Raw genomic sequence first — 12137 nt, forward strand, 5'->3', positions numbered from 1 at the left:
TGTTATTACTTCTGCGGGGCGAAGTAAAATCCATCGGAAAGGACTTTTTCCTCAAGATACTGAAATTCACAAACGTTTGTTACTGATTGTAAGCGGGAAAAATTATGGTATCCAATAATTTAACCCATCATTGTACAAGCTAGTTAACTATGGAATTTGGATTACATTTCGAGAATCGGGAAATATTTTTTATCATTAGTTATTTTTCGATTAACCAACTTGTTCTTGCATATTGAGCCATGATATTTTGGCTATTCATTTTAAATTCCAAGATGTTACAGAAATGCGACGTAAACAACAGCTGAATAGACGACACCTGTGGATTAATGGCTGATGCTTTGAGAAGAAATACATCCTTGGAACAAATAGATTTCTCAATAATAACCGGTAACCCTATTGATTCGGGAATTTACAAGATATTTCATTGCGAATCAAACACAGATTGATTTCGAAAGCAAATTCATTCCGTTAGGGTGCTTGAATATAAAAGAACAACAAACCATAACTTGTCTCATTTCTCAACCCCGAACTACCGATAAACTACTGAAAATGAATGGAAAGATGCATTGCATGGTTTTAGGCATTATACTGCTTGGAATGGTGTGCGAAGGTAGTTATTTAAGTAGTTGTTATTTTCTGGCTTTAAATAAGAGCAAAAAAATGTTTTTCTTAATAATTTGCATCCATGATTGCAATTAATTTTCGCAAACATGGATCTTGTTACCACAGTTTTGTCTCTTTTTAGTGAGGTTATTCATAACTCTTTAACAGAACTGCATGCACGGGTTGTTCGGATGCCCAAATTCTGTTATTCAGGTTGTTAAGAGTCCTATTGAGATGAGAATGGGACTCATTTCTTGAAGAATTCTCCACCGCTAAGCATCACCGACATTAATTTAACCCTTTCAGATTTTGGTGCCACAAATGGGTGTGCTTTTAATCACTGTAGAATTATTTTTCTTTTGACCTCAGGAAATTGGGGATTGTATAAGTGTTGAGTAAGAAGTATGATGAATATGAACTTTGGAGGCTTTCATCAGAAGGCAGCACTTAAAGTATAACTTTCGGGGGGGGGGGGGTTTGAGATGGCTTCCAGGAGGAAATTCCTCCGAGAAAAGTGTAATTTATAACACAAAAGTTAACAACAAAATTGTTTAAAAAATTGCGTGTGAGGATTAATATACGCTGCATTATCTTAGCTGAAAAAAATTGGAAGAAGTGGATTATTTCTCCACAAAAACGAAAAAAAAAATTGAAAAATAACTATTTGCTGACATTTACGGTTTTAATGCATTTTTTCAAGTATCAAAAATAGAAAAAAAAAAATTGAAAATTCAAAAAAAAAATAAATAATAATAATGGTCTTGTCTGAAAGGTTTAAGGTGATTTTGAAATCCCTAGCGAACTCATCGTCCGCATTAATGTGCAAACACGCTTGTCACTCCTAGCGATGTTTAGGAAGTCGTTAAAAAAAACAGAAGAATTCTGCCGCACCAAGTGTCATCTGAACCAATATTGCCAAAGAATGATGTTTATTTATCATTAAAGATATAGCAACTTGATTTTGGTGTAAAGATATAATGCTGACGTCACAATTTGCACACTAATGACAGATGATGAGCCGGTCTAGTATTTCCAGTAGCTATAGCCAACCTCCATCCTAGTAAGAAACCTCAGAGCTTAAATGTCAATCGTTGATCATAATTGCTATACTGGAGTAACTGCACACAGCTGATCTTGTAAGGACAGTAATGTAAAACTCTCCGCAAGACTTCCACCCCCCCCCCCCCCACTATCGTAACATTCATAGTAGTTAGTTGTCGTGCTAATCCCCTGTAGCATCAGAAAAGGTCCCCCATGTGCCAACGACAATCGCATCGCAGTGTCTGTAACCGTCTTTTTTGTCGCCGTCCTCTGTCTAGTCTAACTATAAGTGAGTCTGGTTTTTTCGAACTTCCAAATCATGCCTTTCGAAGTATCGATTTAGATTGAGGGCCTTTACTTAGGTTGTGAGCGTTACTAAATTCACAGCAGCTGCGTTGTACTTGATCAACGTAAAATAATTTACAAATATACAGAATCTGAAGCCACAACAAATTGTCCAACGAGGTGGATAGAAAACATAAAGGAAAAAAAAAGGCGAAAAATTAAAAAAAAAAAAAATGCATATAACACGGAAATAATGGCTGTGATATAACGTAAGACTCATGTTGAGCTGAGTTGGTCCTTGGAATGTCTGTCGGACCTTTATCCATGTCTTTATAGCTCGAATAACTGGCGCTATTCAAGAAAATAGACGATTTCTAGATATTATGCCTAGATGAATTCGGAAAGAAAAATCATCTGGTCTCTACCGGGAATCGAAACCATGTCCTCTAGCAAACCCGGAAAAGTGCTCTACCATATACAGAGATACGACACTTTCTACCTTATTTTACGCACTATGGTAGAGCGCTTTCCCGGTTGGCTAGAGGATATTGGTTACCTAGGCGAGAATGAATTTTCATTTCGAATTCTTACCTGCACTTCATGCAAATTCTCGGCTATGCAGATTACTACTACTAAACCAGACATGCAACTCGTCCATATTCCTCTGTGGAACTTCTAACGAATAGGTACATGTTGCAATGCACCAATTCGGCTATATATACTATAGTAGCACCACATAATTTCCAATCGGCAACGTTTGGAACTGCGAATGTCATTTGCTCACCTCTTACTCATTTTTGGTGTTATTCCGGTTTTCAGATAGAGCTACAGATGACTCTGAGTGTAGTGTCTGTCCAACTAGAAAAACCTCGTGTCTCTCATATCGTGTATCCCTGAAATCCATAATGAAATTTTTTCCTCTTTCTCTTTCCAGTTCTTGGTGATAAATCCATTGACGGAAAAAGACTTAATAAGAAAGTAGGAAAAATTTTTGGAAATCTTGGTAAAATAGGAAGCAGAAACCGAAAAGTTCGTCAAGTGCAACTTGGCAGTAACGATAGTGCTACGCAAAACCGTGAAGATATCTTCGATATAACCGAGGAGAGATCCGTTACGAAACCATGGATGCCACCTAATGAAAATCGTGCCGATACAAAAACACGGCTTCCACTGCCAGCAATTTTTTTTCGTGGACATGCCTTCCGTGAAGATGCCAGAGCTGCTGTAACAAAAACATGGCGAGATAATTGGGATAATGACCGCGGTGAAACTAAAATGATACCATATTTTTAACAATTTGTGTATCAACTGGTAGATGTAACCTTTGTCAGTAGAGAGACAACTGGAGTTTGCACGAAAGTATGGTGATATATATGTATACAAATCAAAGAAAAATTATTTATTTGTAAACAATGTTCTTTGAGAGAATAATAAATGAAAGAATCCGATGAGAGCAATCAACGTGTGATTTTATTGAGCTCTCGGTTTTTGCGTAGAAGCTCCATAAAAATCTCTTATTTTTGTTTGATTCATCGCAACATTTTGGTAAATATAAGATTGATATGTAGGGGTAATATTTCACACACACACACATATCGCTTCCCTGAAATATTTTCAAGAATTTTAAACGCTGTTGGAACCACTTGCGGTAGAAACGATCTTTTGCTGATATTTGATTAGAGGACTCAACTCAATGTAATTTTTTGAATCCGGTACTTTTTTTTGGCGATTTCTGTCTATGTAAGAGTTTAACACATTGAAGTCTTTAATTTTTTTTTTCATTCACTGTCAAGCGCAATATTTTCCATTTTGTTGACATTGTGAAGAGAAAAATACACAAACAGCAGTTGACCGAAATAGAGTTCGATCGATTCTCCACTTAGAAATCGCCTGTCAATAACCCAATATATCGTAACCATTCCTGAAACCACCAGTTTATCCAACCATAATGTGCAAACCTTGTACCTTGTCAACGAATGTCCAATTTATGGTCAACCCCACCAACAATCGAACCCTTCTTTCTGGCACGTGTTCGCAAAACGCATGTATGTTGGTGATTGATTCTTAAGACGCGTATAATGTCCGAATTGAAGTTTACTTTTGATTACAACAAACTCGGAGGCGGCTGTAAGAATAAGTTCATAAAATAGAGTTGATGGAAATAGAGAGGATTTTAACATTTATGCGCTGTTCGGGACAGAAGAACAGTTTCTTAAAAAAGAGCGTGTTCGTAAATTGAAGGTTCGTAAAATCGAGCGTCGACAGTGTAATGAATTTTCAATCAACGCTTTTTCTGTATTCGAAATAAAATAACACTAATATTTTCTTCCCAAATGTAATTGGAATCCACTTGCTTATTTATAACCACTCAATCATTACCTTCCTATCAAAAATTCGGTTAGATTAATAACAGCGTTTATAATCGCTTCTTCAAGTGATTATTTTATCAACACTTTGGGAATAACCCCCCCCCCCCCGTTTCTTAGAGATAAATAACTTTTCGTTTCTTAGAAGTGGTTAAAAACGTAAAATGTAGTAGCAATCGCTGATTCGCGTGCGGCGCTTCTTTAAAAAAAAAAAAAACAGTGGAATTTCCGCGCTTTTCCTTTTTCACTTCCTCTATATCATTATTATTATTATTATTATTATTACGCACACAGACAAATTTCCGAGAAATTTCACTCGAAAATCCGGATGTTTATGAGGAAGTTTCCAGGACAATAGAGTGAGAAATGGAAGAGAAAGGAGAGACAGATCATCTCTTTTGTATAAAAAGCAGGTAACGCACGGCGTCACTTCGAAAGAATCACTTGCAACTGAAAAAGACGTAGTAATTCCTGGTGAAGATATTTTTCAAGATGATCAGTACGACACCTTACTTTTTACTCGTGGTACTTTTGCTCGGGGCAGTCTGCGAAGGTAAGTTATGATTCCTGAACGAAATTATTTTTGTTCAATGTAATTATAATACGTATGTCTATAACTTTTGTTTTCAGAATATGATAATTAATGTATTGCATTGAAACGCGCAAGTACCGTTATAACCGCCCAGAAGGTTTCAGAAGGTTTCAGCACAGCTATATATGCGTAGGAGAATTCAGCAAAGCCAGAAAAAAGTAAGGAGTTTCATCACAGCCAAAAGTACATAAAAGGTTCTTCCAAAAAAAAAATGCATATGAGACCTCGGTACACACAGATGGAATTGTCTATGGAATTCAGTGAAAGTACGAAAAACTAGAAGTGCGTAGGAGGCTTAAAAAATATCTAGAAATGCATGTGAGGTTCAGCAAAGCCGGAAGTGGGTTGAATGTTTAATGCAGCTAGAAATGCGGCGGGGTGGGGCTTCCACACTGCAGAAAACAGTGTGAGTTTCAGCCCAAAAAAAGAAATGTATATGAGGCTTCAGCAAAGCTGGATATACACAGGAGGCTTCAGCACACTTGAAAATGCGTATGATTTTCAGCTTTGATAGAAATATGTAAACCCTTTAGCACAGCTAGAAATGCGTAGGAGGAGTCTCAGCAGAGCTAAAAATTCATGCACAGATGGAAATGCAAAGCAATTTCAGCACAGCCAGAAATACGTATGAGGTTCAGTACACCAAGAAATGGGTAGGAGGCTTAAGCACAGCCAGAAATTCGTTTGAGGTTCAGTACATCTAGAAATGCATATGAGGTTCAGCATAAACCAAAATGCAAAGAAGCTTTAGCATAGCTAAAAATGCGCAGGAGGCTTCAGCATAGCTAAAAATGCGCAGGAGGCTTCAGCATTGCTCAAATGTGGGTGGGAGGCTTCAGCATTGCCAAAAGGGGGGTAGAAGGCCCCATCATAGTTCAAATACGGGTAGCAACTAGCAAGCTTCATCACCGATAGAAATTCGCGAGAGATGAGCGTAGCAACTTCTATAATATGCTATAACTGATGTGTTTATACTTTTCTACTACTTCAATCATTTTTCTGCCTTCCCCCCATGCTGGTTATTTTTCGCATATCCCTCAATGCACCTTTAGGAGATAAGCGTTCCACATGTTGGAAGAGCTAGTAATATACCCTTCACTTGTTCATTTCCCCCCCCCCCCATTATATCATGATAAAGATAAAATATGTACCGATATTATGATAATAAATATGGTTTTTATCACTCGAGCGAAGAAAAAGAATGAATTAATTTAAGAGAGGTCTTTGAAAACAAGCATTATGTAGAAATGCAATTAAAATGAATAAAATGTTGAAAGTTTTTAATTAATTCACACTCATTTAAGATGCAAATTTTTTTTCGTGGTGGATAGAAAAGCATCGAATCGAAGCATGAAAATACCTTTAGATTTTCCTTTATTCAACATAAGTATTTCCATATACGTGAAATGATTCACTGAAAATACATTGAAGGCCCGATGACTTCCTTCAGAAAAAAATCCTTCTTTCTCTTTCATGTGTTTCTTAGGCTATATATATATGTATTCTTACTCCGTAGTAAGAGCCTTGCAAGGCTTTTTATATGCAGTGATAAATTAATAAGCAAATAAATATGTTTTATCCGAGGTGAAAAAATGCACGTAAGTTGTTCTTGGAACTTCAAAACCGTGTGACATCCCGTTACATTCTATTATGACAAATTGCGAAAAGAAAATTCTTGATGCAGTTTTTGGTACTTTCTTTTTCACTTCAACTTCCATTCAATGCATCACAATCACCGCAATTTTGTCATGTAATGTTGCATTCAATGAAAAAGCATCTTTTATCCGTTACTTTCATACAAAAACCACGGCTTCTTAGTTATTATTTTAAGAATTCTCCCATTTCGAATCAATGAACCGTTGTATTTTCGACGTGTGATATCGAATATTTGAAATTCTCTCCACGTCGCATAATGTGGTCACATCAGGCCTCGGGTTTTTCTCATAACAACAACCGAATGATATTCATATCAGAAGAAAATCCCATTTGCAAGTGCGGTGACCTATGGTAAACGGGTATTGATAAAACTGGACAAATCTTTCCTACATAAGTAACCTATAAAATTCTTTTCCACAATAACTAGTTGCAAAATACTCAATCGTTTTTTTTTCTTCAAAATCTAAAACAGGTCTTCTTTTTCGAGAATTTTAAACGGGACTTCTTCATTGAGCTAAAATCTTGTATATTTGTTATTTAGCCATTGTGAGGCATTAGAAAGGAATTGTTTAATGTATATTTAAAGAATTACGTACTTTTTTTTAATGTGCAATGCGTTTCGTAGATCTATTGAGAGAGTCTCTCGGAAAAATAAATTTGAAATTTGAATCAGGTCAACTGAAAGAAACTGATCAAAAACTGAAGGAAAATACTTTTTCCGTCATACTAGAATTCTATTGCACCTCCATACGTGCATGGAATCACAGCGAACAATATGGACTGATTACGACATTAAGTACAGAAATGTTTGCCAACAAGGGAGGGAGAAGAGAACATTTTCTAGACTAATATAGACTTGCAGCCTGATAACGGTAACTTAACGGGAAAAAAATAAGTTTGGTAAAACCTTCGGTCTCTCAGAATGCGCAAATGAAACTTTCGACGGAAAAAAGAAATTGATGACATTACCCGGTAACAAGAAAAAAAGGAATCTTTCCCATGTTATATTGGTCTATTCCGTTCTTTTGAAAAGTGATAACAATGCCCAAATGATAACATTATCCGTAATTTTAATAAGCGATATTGACTTTATTTGAATTTGATCTGAAACGCGACTCAATCGCTACATTTTTGAAATATATCGGTGATTTTCAGTTTTATAATTATATATTCATTTATATCATTGTTTTATTTGTACAATGAATTCTATCATCTCTTATTTTGCAGTACTGGGCAAAGAACCAAAAGTTGGTGAGGTGAGTGCGTTTTCTTAACATTGTTGCGGTAGTATTAAGTAACAAGTCAATGTTTCTCTTGTCTTAATTTAGGACCGCAATTATTTAATCTAGGTCTGTGCTAATGTTTTTTTCTAATTAATCAGTAGTTCACACTACGGCCGTTCTTTTTATAGTCTGAGGCAATTGAAGACCCTCCTGATATGATGCTATGTAGTGGAGTTGTTTTGCTATGAAACAGTTCCTTGGGAATAGGTTTCTGCCCATGAAAACTTATAAGTACAGTAAAAAAAATCGAGGCTAAGGGGTCGTTCAAGTATTACGTAAGCAAATTTTTAGCCATTTTTGACCCCCCCTCCCTCCCTTGACTTGAAAATTTCATCACTGCCCCCTACCTCCTAACGCATATTGGTTGGATCAGAAACGTATGCGGGAGGGGGGCAAGGGGGGCAGACGAAAAAAAAAATTTATGTAAAAAACATTTTAATAAAATTTAAATTCCGAAAGAAAATACCTTTATATGTAATTATAGTCGATTTCTGTTAATTTCAATGCTATTTGAAGGGTAAGAACTCAAAATTTCTCTTTAAGAAATTTATTGCGACCCACCCTTTGAGTCATATAGGGTAAACCCTTGACTCGCGGACCAAATGTGGCCCTGAAGGTTATGTGATGTGGCTTGCCCCCTCAAACCCGATTTGTAAAAATTTTATCATTTTGATCATTTTTGTCGCACCACGGTCATTTTCTGCACACGAGGGCTAATTAGACCGGGACCTACAATTTATTGCCGATTCCGAACGGCAGGCTTGTTTCTTATACTCATCGAGAGGTTGGTACGCTAACTCCTCGATGGGGGCCCCCTGCGGTAGCAATTTTTTGCTGCGGTCAAGTCGCCGTTTTTGTTGTACCCCTGTGCCAGGAAAGTTTTCTGACAAGGACGAACCGGGTATCGAACTCGCGACACCTCTAAACATCCTTTGGTACTTTAGGCGAGTATCTTATCGACCGGGCTACCGCGCCCATTTGTAAAAATGAACTAAGCGGCACATTTACAGATCGCTTAAATGACCCGTGCCACAATTCCAGATCAATGAAGTAGGCCCGTGGCACATTCAAAGATCACTTAAGTAACCCGCGACACAGTTCCATAACAATTAAACGATCCGTGGCACATTTAGAGATCCCTTGAGTGAAATGTGGCACAGTTTTACAGCACTTGAGCGGCTCCCGGTGCGGTTATACATCGCGCGCCGAGTAAGATGCCATCAAGAATACTTCATGTTTTCATAAAGGGTGGTTGATGACGTAAGCATCATCCAAATCCCCCTCCCCTCTTGTCATCAAAAGTCAGCTAGTCGGAAACCCCCTTCCCTCCCACCGATGCTGAAGTAATACTTGAATGACCCCTAAATAAACGTTCATATTTCATAAACACGCATTTACTTTGGGCTGAACTTGAGCGGGACTGTAAGGTACAGCGTCATCGGGTTGAAGAATGCCATAAAACCGAGTAAAAAAAATATAGACATTAATTAAGTAAAATTCACGTAGTACTTACTAGTACTACGTGATTGCTCACGTAATTATTGACTTGAAATTCAATAAATTTACAAATATTTCTAAGACCCGGATTAAGCTTTTTGTTACATGGTACAAATACGTCGGAAGATTGGGAATCCCCATTATTAACAGGGCGATCAATAATTAATTGTAAATTAATCAATTAATCATTACTTTGTGGAAAAAATTATGAGTTTTTTTTGAAACAAAATCAGTATTTATACTTTGATTTATGATTGTTTGTGTAAATCTATCTTTATTGTTTCTCTGCGAATGAGACTGAGTATTTTCTTATTATGATTCAGCCTCAATTCAGCCTAGAGGGAGCCGGTGGTGGTAACAACAAGCGTAATTGGAACGCCGGATTCCAGGCCGGAGTCGGTACAAAAGTATGGGAAAGCAAGAACAAGAAACAGAGCTTCGAAATCGGTGGTACTTATGGACGAGGATTCGTGAGGCACGAAGGGAGAACGTACAAGAGCAAGCCCAGCTATGGCATCGGAGGAACATTCCGCTTCGGACGTAAATGAATAGATAACATTAAGAGACTGTTCACGTGACTTCAATAATATCATCATGTGTATATCCCAATGAACATTAAATGTGCCATGTTAAATTTCTCCCGAGTAACTATTATTCATTTATTATTCATCGCTTTGAATCTAATGTTATCAAAAAATTGCTATGGTTATGCGTAAGTGAAAAAATAATTTTAGTCTTGAAATTCTTAAAATTTTCAACATCATAATGAGCTCCTTTAGCAATTGATGCATATGTCACAGTAAATGTGATAAATACATAATAACCTGCTATTTTGCATACTTACCAATCGCTTTGATAAGTTTGATAAATTTATCTTTTTTTTTTTATCAGCGAACATGCATCGGCGAATCGTGAAAAACTACGCAAATATGGTTTTTTAGAGACTTCTTTCGTGCAAAGATTTCTTCTAATTACACTATCCTATCAAGTACCAAATGACATCACGCAAAGACTCCAAATAATGAATATCAAGCCAAGAATTATCAAATTAATAACAGATCAACCAGTTGACATAAAAAAGGTGCGGTTTGCAATGACATAACTTATTAGCCTAGAGTTACTTTTGATAAATAAAAGAAAGTACAAATTTCACTCACAGATGGCGTTGTGAAATAAAAAACACGACATATATATATGTATATATATACAGAATTTATTTTCTGTGTGTCTGTCTGTATGTGTATGCTCTCTATACAAATCTACAATTTCATCCCAATCTATGCCAAATTTTGTATGTGCACGAAGTAAGCCCGAACTGAAACGATAAGCTACTTTAAAAGTTCGTCAGAGTTGGGCAAATGCCCGATAGGGTCAAAAAATGTCCAGCGGCAATGACTTTTGGAATGTCTACTTTTGTTACCTTGGCTCCCAAACAATTGTTTGAAACTTCTTAATGCTCCCAGCATATGAAGAAAATCCCCGCAGTTGCATATAGCCTATTACTGCTAGTTTGATACAGAATGTCTAATGCCCAATTATTTCCTGAAAATTGTTTTGAATTAAAAAAAAGGAAATAAGGAAAGAAAATTTCGATTTTGTTTTTCAGGGGATGTGCATTGCCACTAAGGAGAAGCTCGGTTCCAAGGTTAGCTTGGATATAGCTTTTATGCAGCATATATCCAAACGTCGTTGGGAAATTTGATAAATACTGAAAACATCACTTTTACCCGCGATCATGTATATTAACCAAGTGTCGTTGTTAAATTTCTTAAATTTATCGCCTGTATCTGTGATTACGCATAGTGTAATTGGTGAATTTGATAAATGTAAGAAAAAAATCCAAATGAGTCCAGTATGTGAGATGAATATAGTCTGACCCCGATATATATTATTCCCTTAAGTTATCACGTCGATGAATTTAGGGAAACTTAACAAACTGGACTAAATGCACGGTGATTAGGCATAATAATCGGTCGTCATTATGCATAACAACCCGATTTATGACATTTACCGTGTAGTGCATATATACGTGTGTGTATATATATAGCCAATATGTATATATATATATATATATACACACACACACGTATATATATATATATATATATATATATATATATGGTGCATATATTATATTTGCAATTGAAGTTGATATTTCCAGCTGTCTACTGCGTAAACATTAGGAACTTTATTGGATAATACATTAAGAGGAAACATATTCATTCAGTTTCGACATCCCTGATATAACAGAGTTTTTCATATTCCAAAAAAATGTAAAAAATACAACTTTGTCAATTCAAAACCATGTACTGCATAAAAAAGTAATTAAGTAAATAGATTTTATTGATACACACCGTTGTGCAAATCAAGGATGGCAATGTATCAAGTACATGTAAGCAGGAAAAGAACACCTAACAGAAAAAAAACACGGACAAAAAGAAAAACTGATAACAATTAGTACAAAACGAATGAATCTTTCAGGCGGCGGGAGACAAAGCTACAGGGGTTGGGGAGAGAATCATACGGAAAGAGAAAAAATTAAGAACAGTATAACAGAATGGACCAATATCATCATGTGGTCAAGGGGAGAATCATGCAGATTCAAACAAAAAAGAAAAAATATATATATTACATAAAGCAAATAATAAATATAAAAAAAAAACATAATGTAATGAGAGAGACCGGGACCGGCCAGTGCCGTCTTAACGCATGGGTCCACCCGGGCACGGCTCTGGCGCCTCAAGAGAAAAGGGGCCTCATAAAAATGAGAACCGGGTGAAATTTTCTGGAATTTACCGGGTAGGGACTCAGAAG

At 36.4% G+C, this 12137-nt stretch overlaps 2 protein-coding genes across 2 annotated transcripts; both read left to right on the forward strand.

The window, feature by feature from the left end:
• Positions 1–493: 493 nt before the first annotated feature.
• On the forward strand, positions 494–3377 carry LOC149087592 (uncharacterized). The gene is made up of 2 exons (XM_089231846.1): positions 494–610; positions 2864–3377. Exons 1-2 carry the CDS (start codon positions 550–552, stop codon positions 3220–3222), a joined length of 420 nt encoding a protein of 139 aa, XP_089087972.1. The 5' UTR covers positions 494–549; the 3' UTR covers positions 3223–3377.
• Positions 3378–4476: 1099 nt separating this feature from the next.
• On the forward strand, positions 4477–9961 carry DptB (Diptericin B). The gene is made up of 3 exons (XM_089231522.1): positions 4477–4848; positions 7771–7799; positions 9647–9961. Exons 1-3 carry the CDS (start codon positions 4788–4790, stop codon positions 9869–9871), a joined length of 315 nt encoding a protein of 104 aa, XP_089087648.1. The 5' UTR covers positions 4477–4787; the 3' UTR covers positions 9872–9961.
• Positions 9962–12137: the final 2176 nt, after the last annotated feature.

Source organism: Pholcus phalangioides, unplaced genomic scaffold (genome assembly GCF_987345545.1).
Source record: "Pholcus phalangioides strain wild (caught in Gottingen) unplaced genomic scaffold, Ppha-v1.0 ptg000004l_1, whole genome shotgun sequence".
NCBI classification, from domain to species: Eukaryota; Metazoa; Arthropoda; class Arachnida; order Araneae; family Pholcidae; genus Pholcus; species Pholcus phalangioides.